The sequence below is a fragment of the Oncorhynchus clarkii genome, chromosome 13, assembly GCF_045791955.1.
Source record: "Oncorhynchus clarkii lewisi isolate Uvic-CL-2024 chromosome 13, UVic_Ocla_1.0, whole genome shotgun sequence".
NCBI classification, from domain to species: domain Eukaryota; kingdom Metazoa; phylum Chordata; class Actinopteri; order Salmoniformes; family Salmonidae; genus Oncorhynchus; species Oncorhynchus clarkii.
In genome coordinates this window covers 22,736,456-22,748,699 of record NC_092159.1, presented here as the reverse complement: position 1 = coordinate 22,748,699, position 12,244 = coordinate 22,736,456, and the positions used below count along the sequence as shown (strand labels likewise).

The window sequence follows — 12,244 nt, the reverse complement described above, 5'->3', positions numbered from 1 at the left end:
GACAGGAAAGAAGAGAGCCGGGGAAAACAGAGACAGGAAAGAAGAGAGCCGGGGAAAACGGAGACAGGAAAGAAGAGAGCCGGGGGACAGAGACAGGAAAGAAGAGAGCCGGGGAAAACAGAGACAGGAAAGAAGAGAGCCGGGGAACAGAGACAGGAAAAAGAGAGCCGGGGAAAACAGAGACAGGAAAGAAGAGAGCCGGGGGAAACGGAGACAAAAGTAGAGAGCCGGGGGAAACGGAGACAGGAAAGAAGAGAGCCGGGGGACAGAGACAGGAAAGAAGAGAGCCGGGGAAAACAGAGACAGGAAAGAAGAGAGCCGGGGAACAGAGACAGGAAAGAAGAGAGCCGGGGAAAACAGAGACAGGAAAGAAGAGAGCCGGGGGAAACGGAGACAGGAAAGAAGAGAGCCGGGGGAAACGGAGACAGGAAAGAGGAGAGCCGGGGGACAGAGACAGGAAAGAAGAGAGCCGGGGAAACGGAGACAGGAAAGAAGAGAGCCGGGGGACAGAGACAGGAAAGAAGAGAGCCGGGGAAAACGGAGACAGGAAAGTAGAGAGCCGGGGAGAACGGAGACAGGAAAGAAGAGAGCCGGGGAACAGAGACAGGAAGGAAGAGAGCCGGGGAACAGAGACAGGAAAGTAGAGAGCCGGGGAAAACGGAGACAGGAAAGAAGAGAGCCGGGGGACAGAGACAGGAAGGAAGAGAGCCGGGGAACAGAGACAGGAAAGTAGAGAGCCGGGGAAAACGGAGACAGGAAAGTAGAGAGCCGGGGGAAACGGAGACAGGAAAGAAGAGAGCCGGGGGACAGAGACAGGAAAGAAGAGAGCCGGGGAAAACGGAGACAGGAAAGTAGAGAGCCGGGGAAAACGGAGACAGGAAAGTAGAGAGCCGGGGAAAACGGAGACAGGAAAGAAGAGAGCCGGGGAAAACGGAGACAGGAAAGAAGAGAGCCGGGGAACAGAGACAGGAAAGAAGAGAGCCGGGGAACAGAGACAGGAATGTAGAGAGCCGGGGAACGGAGACAGGAAAGTAGAGAGCCGGGGAAAACGGAGACAGGAAAGAAGAGAGCCGGGGAACAGATCCAGGAAAGAATTAGAGCCGGGGAATCAACCTCAAAGGCTTCTAAAAAACTGATTGAACTGTTTTATTTGTGATGAAAGACGTGATGAGTTTGCTGAAAGCAACAATACAAGGTTTCCCGCTTGCAGTATTGAATTTTGCATGGTAGAGAAAACGACACAGACAAGACTAGCTTTTAATTAACACCTTTTCAGAGTCGGAAGTCCTTGCCAAGGTCTTGCTAGGCTAGATTAAAAAACATTTTCCTCCGGTATTTCTTTTGTTCCCGACTTTATGAAATATTTTTTTCAATTAGTATTTCTTCTCTGAAATACTTTACAGTCCTCTTTGAGACATTCCAGATAGCCCGAAGGACACCTTGACGACACAAGTGATGCTTGTCATGGCAGCGAAGCCAGACCTTTTTAGACAAGGATTGTAAATGCGACTGTTGGACTATTGAATAGGGCTCTCACGAGCAAATGTTCCGCTCTTTATGGGAGTTACAAGAGGGTTTTCATCCAAACATATCTTTGCTATCATGATACCACAGTCACACACCCATGTAAATATAGACCACTTGACTTATTTTCATGGATTGATGAAGGCAAATAATATATATATGGATTGTAATTGTTTGACCGTTTACATTTTGTACATTTTTTATTTATCTATGACTGACTGTTTGATTCTTGTTTGGTGTCAGGTGACTGATAGTGCTCAGTGTCTCCTCCCCCTCTAGGCGTGACGCGTCTGGACGACCAGATCTTCATCAACCGTAACCCTGGCGTTCCCTCCGTGGTCAAGTTCCACCCCTTCAACCCCTGCATCGCCGTGGCAGACAAAGACAGCATCTGGTGAGAGACTGCTGTCTTGTGCGCAACGCCCCAGCTATATTTGAGACGCATTATTGACTGTCTCGTATGAGTCTGTCCCTGTACGCGATGCTCTACTTTGGCCAGAGACAAGCAGTGCCTTCAGAAACTTTTCACACAAGGAGCACGACAGTATGGGAGAAAGAGGAAGCCATTTGAGATGTGGCCATTGACTGTGTTTGTTTGCTGATCTGAGGACTGGATATGTGGAAACAAGCCATATGGTGTGGGTTATTTGTGTTCGTCTCTGTGAAAAGAGTTTGAAAGTCATCAGAACCAGGTCATTCAGACACATGCTGTAGTGGCAGCCCTGAGAAAAAGTCTGTCCCCTATCAGGGCCATGACACAGTCCAGTGACGCACATAGAAACATAGCTGGCAGTGCTACAGACACTTGGTTTGATGTATAAGTGCTGGAAGTGACTAAAGTGCTGGAAGTGACTAAAGTGCTGGAAGTGACTAAAGTGCTGGGAGTGACTAAAGTGCTGGGAGTGACTAAAGTGCTGGGAGTGACTAAAGTGCTGGAGTGACTAAAGTGCTGGAGTGACTAAAGTGCTGGAGTGACTAAAGTGCTGGGAGTGACTAAAGTGCTGGGAGTGACTAAAGTGCTGGGAGTGACTAAAGTGCTGGGAGTGACTGAAGTGCTGTCAGTGACTGAAGTGCTGTCAGTGACTGAAGTGCTGTCAGTGACTGAAGTTTGTGTGTTCTGTAGTTTCTGGGACTGGGAGAAGGCGGAGAGGTTGGACTATTTCTACAACGGGAACCCTCGCTACACCCGCATCACAGCTATGGAGTACCTCAACGGACATGACTACTCCCTGCTGCTCACTGCTACAGGTCAGACACACACACACCTCTACTCTGTCCACAACTATACTCTGTCCACACCTCTACTCTGTCCACACCTCTACTCTGTCCACACCTATACTCTGTACACACCTATACTCTGTACACACCTATACTCTGTACACACCTATACTCTGTCCACACCTCTACTCTGTACACACCTATACTCTGTACACACCTATACTCTGTACACACCTATACTCTGTACACACCTATACTCTGTACACACCTATACTCTGTACACACCTCTACTCTGTCCACACCTATACTCTGTACACACCTATACTCTGTACACACCTATACTCTGTACACACCTCTACTCTGTCCACACCTCTACTCTGTCCACACCTCTACTCTGTCCACACCTCTACTCTGTCCACACCTCTACTCTGTCCACACCTCTACTCTGTCCACACCTCTACTCTGTACACACCTATACTCTGTCCACACCTATACTCTGTCCACACCTATACTCTGTCCACACCTACACACCGTCCACACCTACACACCTATACACTGAACACACCTATACTCTGTACACACCTATACTCTGTACACACCTATACTCTGTACACACCTATACTCTGTCCACACCTATACTCTGTCCACACCTATACACTGAACACACCTATACACTGAACACACCTATACTCTGTACACACCTATACTCTGTACACACCTATACTCTGTACACACCTATACTCTGTCCACACCTATACTCTGTCCACACCTACACACCTATACACCTATACTCTGTCCACACCTATACTCTGTCCACACCTACACACCTATACACCTATACTCTGTACACACCTATACTCTGTACACACCTATACTCTGTACACACCTATACTCTGTACACACTTACACACCTATACACTGAACACACCTATACTCTGTCCACACCTATACTCTGTCCACACCTATACACTGTCCACACCTATACACTGTCCACACCTACAGTGCCTTGCGAAAGTATTCGGCCCCCTTGAACTTTGCGACCTTTTGCCACATTTCAGGCTTCAAACATAAAGATATAAAACTGTATTTTTTTGTGAAGAATCAACAACAAGTGGGACACAATCATGAAGTGGAACGACATTTATTGGATATTTCAAACTTTTTTAACAAATCAAAAACTGAAAAATTGGGCGTGCAAAATTATTCAGCCCCTTTACTTTCAGTGCAGCAAACTCTCTCCAGAAGTTCAGTGAGGATCTCTGAATGATCCAATGTTGACCTAAATGACTAATGATGATAAATACAATCCACCTGTGTGTAATCAAGTCTCCGTATAAATGCACCTGCACTGTGATAGTCTCAGAGGTCCGTCAAAAGCGCAGAGAGCATCATGAAGAACAAGGAACACACCAGGCAGGTCCGAGATACTGTTGTGAAGAAGTTTAAAGCCGGATTTGGATACAAAAAGATTTCCCAAGCTTTAAACATCCCAAGGAGCACTGTGCAAGCGATAATATTGAAATGGAAGGAGTATCAGACCACTGCAAATCTACCAAGACCTGGCCGTCCCTCTAAACTTTCAGCTCATACAAGGAGAAGAGATGCAGCCAAGAGGCCCATGATCACTCTGGATGAACTGCAGAGATCTACAGCTGAGGTGGGAGACTCTGTCCATAGGACAACAATCAGTCAGTCGTATATTGCACAAATCTGGCCTTTATGGAAGAGTGGCAAGAAGAAAGCCATTTCTTAAAGATATCCATAAAATGTGTCATTTAAAGTTTGCCACAAGCCACCTGGGAGACACACCAAACATGTGGAAGAAGGTGCTCTAGTCAGATGAAACCAAAATGGAACTTTTTCGCAACAATGCAAAACGTTATGTTTGGCGTAAAAGCAACACAGCTGAACACACCATCCCCACTGTCAAACATGGTGGTGGCAGCATCATGGTTTGGGCCTGCTTTTCTTCAGCAGGGACAGGGAAGATGGTTAAAATTGATGGGAAGATGGATGGAGCCAAATACAGGACCATTCTGGAAGAAAACCTGATGGAGTCTGCAAAAGACCTGACTGAGACTGGGACGGAGATTTGTCTTCCAACAAGACAATGATCCAAAACATAAAGCAAAATCTACAATGGAATGGTTCAAAAATAAACATATCCAGGTGTTAGAATGGCCAAGTCAAAGTCCAGACCTGAATCCAATCGAGAATCTGTGGAAAGAACTGAAAACTTCTGTTCACAAATGCTCTCCATCCAACCTCACTGAGCTCGAGCTGTTTTGCAAGGAGGAATGGGAAAAAAATTCAGTCTCTCGATGTGCAAAACTGATACCCCAAGCGACTTACAGCTGTAATCGCAGCAAAAGGTGGCGCTACAAAGTATTAACTTAAGGGGGCTGAATAATTTTGCACGCCCAATTTGTCAGTTTTTGATTTGTTAAAAAAGTTTGAAATATCCAATAAATGTCGTTCCACTTCATGATTGTGTCCCACTTGTTGTTGATTCTTCACAAAAAAATACAGTTTTATATCTTTGTTTGAAGCCTGAAATGTGGCAAAAGGTCGCAAAGTTCAAGGGGGGCGAATACTTTCGCAAGGCACTGTATACTCTGTCCACACCTATACTCTGTCCACACCTCTACTCTGTCCACACCTATACTCTGTCCACACCTATACAACGTATCGCTGGTTCGATTCACCTAGCCGACTAGGTGAAAAATCTGCCGCCGTGTCCTTGAGCAAGGCACTTATCCCGAATTGCTCCTTTAAGTTGCTGTGGATAAAGTAGAATATAAATTCTCCCCCCTTCAATCATCTCACGAACAAGCACATACATTCAGACTTAATCATCTTGCGCGTCACACAAACATATGCAAGCACACATACAAGTAAAAAAAAATATCTAACAAACAGTCAATCTCTTAAGCATCACCCAATCTAACTGAATGCAGAGATCTTGAACAATGCAGGAACTAAATGGATCCAAGTTGCCTCAATTCAATTACACCATTTTGCAGCAAATAAATGTGCATGTTTCCTCCCTCCTAGACCTTGAAGCCTTAATAAGCCTCCAACGCCTGACTCACATCCTCAGACAGGAGCACGCGCACATTGTTCCCTGGGTGACAAATGCCGTCTTAAATAAGTATAAAAGGAATTAAGTCGGCAGCGTTATATTGAATTGCTGGAGAGCACCATTCTGTTCACTTTATTTCTCTCATGTGAAACTAATTATCGCAGGGCTGTATTAAAATGCTTTGCGGCTCCAAAGTCATATACAGTAATGTGATTTTGTCTGTAATTTTAAACATAGTCATTCATTCACCCTGGTTTGCAATCCTGTCTGAATACTTTCAAAATGCATCCGTATTTTTGAAGTTCTTCCCTACCTTGACGTGAAGGATCAAGCTCGATGAGTCATTGCTTCTAGGAAGAACAGACTACATTGAAACATGGCCTTGACTTAGGCTAAGTGGCTCAAAACTGAACGCTCAGGGATTCTTTGACAAATCTGTTCAAGAGGACTAGAGAAACAAGACCCTGTTATTAACACCGCCTTGAACTTAGATGTGGCTGTGATGGACTTGGCCAACCCGGCTTCCTGTGGGAGTTGATTAATACTGGATTATTTGATTAATCCGAGTTAACGCAGCGTTGTGTTGCCATGGGTCAGTGGTGCACTTGAGTGATGCGTGTGTAGTGTACTCATCTGTTGGTCTGTGTGTGTGTGTGTAGGCTTGAAAGCAGTGGGAAGGTGCCAGGCTTGAAGGAGAGGCACAAGCGCATTGTATTGTACATATGAGTTTGTAAAGTTGAAGGAGGCTAGAGGCTGAAGAGACGAGGTCAAATTGCTTGAAAGTTGCTTTGTTGTAGGCCCAATGTAAGAACTTTTGTTCAGAGATTTGTTAAGGGATGCATGTTAAGGGATAGGATGCCTCCCAAACAGCAACCTATTCCCTATATAGTGCACCCATAGGGCTCTGGTCAAAAGTAGTGCACTATCTATGGAATAGGGTGCCTTTTGGGATACAAGCCATAGACTGTGCTTCTGTTGTGTTCTTTCGGCACTCTTAGGTCACGGACGCGCTCGAGGCCGTAGTGGTTAATGCAAATCCACGTGCACATGCGTCGTCTCTCATGGGCACAAAGGGAGGAAGTGTTTGTGCAAGTGTAAATATGGAAGTTGTTAGCGACCTCTAACCTTGAATGATAATATCTAACGTTTTTTTTTCTCTTTTCCTTCTCGGTCACCCTCCTTCCTTTCTCCAACCATCCTCTCTCTTGCTCTCTTTCTCTCGCTCTTTTTTTCTCTTTTTCTCTCTCCCCTACCCTCCTCCTTTAGATGACGGGGCGTTGCGTATCTGGAAGAACTTTGCGGACCAGCGGAACCCCGAGATGGTGACGGCGTGGCAGGGCCTGTCCGACATGCTCCCCACCACCCGAGGTCAGCCCTCCTCCAGCGCCCACAGTAAAGACCACGCTATTTACCCCCCCTAGACCTCCTCTATTTATCAGCCTAGACCCTCAATGTACCTCCACATCGACCTCCGTTTTACCACCAGTCCCACCACCACCGCCACACAATACAACCTTTACCCCATTCCCATCCACCCCACTACCCCAAACCCTCAATCCACCTAGTCCCCATGTCCACAATCATTCCAAGTCCCCACCCGCTCAGAATTCAGACCCTCATCTCTCCACATCCCCTTTCCACTAAATTCTCCAAACCCTGTCATATTTCCCACTCTACATCTGCAAATCGCTTGTCCATGTTCCTCTCTGTATTTCTCTGACGTGGCCATTCAGAGTATAATCGGCTATGCTTGTGGATGGCAGGTGCAGGAAATTGGCTGCTTCATTCTGCATTCATTTATTCATTTGTCAGGGACGATGTGCAATGTTTCATACTAATCTTGGAATTTATTTTGATGCAGTTTAGGCTTGAGTTAGAATTGCGTCAAATCAAAACGACGTTTATTGGTGGCATGCACAGTTTAGCCCATGTCATCGCGGGTGCTGTGAAATGCTTATGGTTACTAGCTCCTAACAATGCAGTAAACTGTAAAGAAATGAAGACGCGTCAGTATGAATCTAATTAACAACCCAAAAAGCGCTGTAACAGTCATCCAAACGCAATCTATACGTAGGGCAGGGTAGCCTAGTGGTTAGAGCATTGTAACCGAAAGGTTGCAAGTTCAAATCCCCGAGCTGACAAGGTACAAAATCTGTCGTTCTGCCCCTGAACAGGCAGTTAACCCACTGTTCCTAGGCAGTCATTGAAAATAAGAATTTGTTCTTAACTGACTTGCCTAGTAAAATAAAGGTAAAATAAAAAAATAAATAAAAAAAATGTACACCAGATGAATATCCTCGAGATATGCGAAGAATGCTATGTACAGCAGTAGATATATTAAGAGTTGAGCTATGTCAGGAATCCAGTATATGAATAAACAATTGTAACTAAAATGTACGGAAGTAGAAATATAAGAAGTGTGTGGGTACATACAGGCCAAGGACGAGCTGTTGTATGACATGAATCACATTCACTTGTTATCTGTTGTGGGCGTGTAGGAGGAGGGCAGGCGAGCGCGCTAGCTGGTAGGACGTTAGCTCTGACAGCTCTGTGTAGAATCATAGAATGAGAGACGCTCTGGGGCGGCAGGGTAGTGGTTAGAGCGTTGGACTAGTAAGCGAAAGGTTGCATTCTGCCCCTGAACAAGGCAGTTATAACCCACTGTTCCTAGGCAGTCATTGAAAATAAGAATTTGTTCTTAACTTACTTGCCTGGTTAAATAAAGGTAAAATAAAGAATGAATTATTTTCTTATGTGTTCTGTGTGTCCCCCCTTGACAAAGATGAGCAGCGTCCCTGCTCAGGGTACCTGCTGAGAGGCGACACACTTAACTAGCGTCACAGGGAGAGCTGTATACTGCAATCAGGATTTAGCAGGGTAGCCACCACTTCACCTTGGAGGTGGAGAGCGGTGGAGAGGGTCTGCGCAGCTCAAGCTTGCGTTGACACAGCTAGCGCCGTTCAAATGAACAGATGCCATCGTGAGATCATCGTTGGCACCGATTTGTAACTGCTTCAGAAGCACAAACACACACATTCCAAATCTCCCCCATCTCCATAACACAGGCTCTCCCCTCCACCCAGTAGCTTGTGTCGGGTGCTATTCCTCATCGTTTTGCCTCCTTTCATTGAGGTCTTCTAACTCTGGCCTGCTACTTTCCTGCTACGTTGACTTTATGTTGCTTTTATGTTTAATCTTCCGCTAGCAGAACAAGGCTGCCAGCTCCCCCACAATGTAATAGATGTATTGGTGTTAATTGTCACTATGCTATATGCAGTTAGTCCTGTTGTATTGCAGTACAGACACACACACACACACACATTCATGTGCAAAACATGCTCTTTCCATGACAGACTGACCAGATGAATCCAGGTGACAGCTATGATCCCTTACTGATGTCACTTGTTAAATCCTCTTCAATCAGTGTAGATGAAAGTGAGGAGACAGGTTAAAGTAGGATTTTTAAGCCTTGTGACAAGTGAGATATGGATTGTGTCATTCAGAGGATGAATGGGCAAGATAAAAGATGTAAGTGCCTTTGAAACGGGTAGGGTAGTAGGTGCCAGGAGCACCGGTTTGAGTGTGTCAAGAACTGCAACGCTGCTGGGTTTTTCACGCTCAACTGTTTCGCGCGTGTCTTAAGAAGGGTCCACCACCCAAAGGACATCCAGCCAACTTGACACAACTGTAGGAAGCATTGGACTCAACATGGGCCAGCATCCCTGTGGAACGCTTTTGACACCTCGTAGAGTCCATGCCTCGACGAATTGAGGCTGTTCTGAGGGCAAAAGGGAGTGAAACGTGGATACTTAGATGCTCAGTCAGATGATATGCAATGCAGGACACGCTAGATCATATCTAGTAATATCATCAACCATGTGTAGTTAACTTGTGATTATGATTGATTGAGTTTAATGCTAGCTAGCAACTTACCTTGGCTTACTGCATTTGAATAACAGGCAGTCTCCTGCAACGAGAGGCAGATCGTTATTGCGTTGGACTAGTTAACTGTAAGGTTGCAAGATTGGATCCCCCGAGCTGACAAGGTGAAAATCTGTCGTTCTGCCCCTGAACGAGGCAGTTAACCCACCGTTCCTAGGCCGTCATTGAAAATAAGAATGTGTCTTAACTGACTTGCCTAGTTAAATAAAGATGAAATAAAAGTGTAAAAAAAATAATAATATCGGTGTCCAAAAATACCGATTTCCGATTGTTATGAAAACTTGAAATCGACCCTAATTAATCGGCCATTCCGATTAATCGGTCGACCTCTACTGTGTACATACACACTCATTCACACTCACATACGTGAACACCAACACCACGTGTATTCAACAAGGTGCACACACACACACTCGTGGTACAGGGGATTTAGACTCTTCTGCCCTCCAGGCTTTTAGATGAGATATTATCTGCATCCCAAATGGCACCCTATTCCCTATATAGTGTACTACTTTTGGCCAAGGCCATAGGGTGCATATATGATTTAAGATGGAGTGTAGCTATCTGGAGCCTGCTTTAAATGCACAGCCAGTAGTTGAGTCATGGAATATCTCTCTGTTTTTGATCCGGGCGTGTCCGTGGTGTTAATTTGGAAGATGTCATGCTGGGGAAACTGTGGCCTTGTTCTTCCACTGCTCATTGTGTCTGTCTGTCTCTGTCTGTCTGTCAGACTCGCACAAACTAATACACAGAGAGAGTGCGTGTGCGAGACTGCGTGTATGCGTCAGAGTGAGTGTGTGTGTCTGTGCATGTGGGGGGGTCCTTGCTTAACGGTATGACGTGCTGGGGGCTGATATGCTTCTGACTCTCCTTCCCCTCTCCCCGGCGCCTCCCTATCTCCCTCCTCCTTTCTGCTCCTCCCCTTGCAGGTCTGGCCAGGCGGGTCTCCATCTATCTTGACAGGAGTAAGGGACAGGGAGGTGAGTGCTGCTGCCGCCTTTCCCTTTCCCACTCAGTGTGCTGCACAAACTCCAGCAGTCTGCCCCTGCACTACTTCTTCCTCCTGTTACTGACCCGTCCATCCCTCCATTCGACGACCCCCCCCCAGGCCTCCCTTTCTTCAGTATCCCTCTCTCCACAGGCCAAAGCTTGGTATCGTGTATTCCTACCAGTACAAAACAGACATGAAGGGTGACAAACTCTGCCCAGACAACTGTGTAGTTTGAACTATAAGCTTTCACACACAGATAGAGCGTGATTGTCATTTTAGTTTTCAGGAATTGTTTTTGCATCGTTTGACCCTTATGAATAAATGAACACAAAAACAGTATGTGTAGACGTAGTTAGAGCAATGCTTCAACTGCAGCGTGAACGTGCCGTTTCTGGTTCTATCGGCCCAGTATCGTTGCAGGGTTGGAATTACAGGGAACCCCCATTTAGTCTTACAACTGTCAACACGGCACCCCCATATGGGTTATAACAGATTTTGGGGGGGGGCATCCTCAATCATCTAATTTGTATAATTAGAGGCCTGCTGGTAATGTGGGATGTTGATAGTAGAACTAATGGACCTCCTTCCTCTAGCCCTGAGGCCTCAGTACCCATGATTTAGTTCCCTACAGTACCTGTGATTAGTTCCCTCCACAGCCAAGCAAAGTGGCCTTAAAACTGTCTTCGTCCAGACTTGGGTTTTTCCCCTGCAGCTGAATTGGAATGCAAACTGTGTCGGAGAGAAGACTATAGAGATTGGGAGGGAGGGTAGAGGTAGAGAGATGGATGGGATAGGGAGAGAAAGTGAGGGGTTGACCGAGAGAGGAGGAAAGTGAAAGAGGGGGAGAGAGATGGGTGAGAGAGGGAGAGCCTTGCCTGCCTGTTTGGGTGCTGTTTATTTCTATCTGTTGTGGAGCAGCGCCGTCTCCCTCTCAGCCCTCATTACACCCTGTGGAGTTATCATTAGTGTTTGTTTAGCATTCCGGAGAGGGAGACCCACATCGACTTCCCGTCCACACAGACAGAGCGCAGACCTAATTAAGTTCTCATGCAGATGTCGTTTATAACATATTGCTCTCTCCCCCTCTCTCATTCTCTCTCTCGTCTATCTCTCCTCTCGTTCTACTGCAGCAGCTTGAGGAAGTTTTTCATTTATTTTTTTTTTCTGACGAGACTGGGGAAGTTTGAGTGAAAGTAGGGCAGTCCTACTCCACGTACACTGGATGGCTGGAGGCTTGTTAAAAAGGCCTCTGGGAGGTAGTGGCTGGGAGATGCGGGACTAAAAGAGGATAAGTACACAGAGAGGGAGAGCGTGGAACAGAGGGAGGAGGGGGGGCAGACAGACAAAGAGAGGGACTAGGAGAGGAACAGACGGAGGGGGACAACAGAAACTAAAACAGAGACTGAATATGAGAGAAGGCTCAGATGTCTCAGCGACTCTGGACCCAACCCAAATAACTGTGCCAAGGTTTTTAGTCATCACTGCTC

General features: G+C 46.2%; 1 protein-coding gene across 7 annotated transcripts in view; it reads left to right on the top strand.

The window, feature by feature from the left end:
• LOC139424649 (regulatory-associated protein of mTOR) overlaps nucleotides 1-12,244 on the top strand; it is a 208,718-nt gene that overhangs the window by 185,319 nt on the left and 11,155 nt on the right. For 3 of the 7 annotated variants that reach the window (XM_071176690.1, XM_071176686.1, XM_071176683.1), the window contains 4 exons: nucleotides 1,804-1,918; nucleotides 2,648-2,772; nucleotides 7,091-7,216; nucleotides 10,696-10,746. In XM_071176690.1, the coding sequence (XP_071032791.1) occupies nucleotides 1,804-1,918; nucleotides 2,648-2,772; nucleotides 7,091-7,216; nucleotides 10,696-10,746 (417 nt within the window). The remainder of the gene's footprint in view (nucleotides 1-1,803; nucleotides 1,919-2,647; nucleotides 2,773-7,090; nucleotides 7,217-10,695; nucleotides 10,747-12,244) is intronic. The other 4 variants (XM_071176687.1, XM_071176685.1, XM_071176689.1 and 1 more) reach the window with 2 other exon arrangements.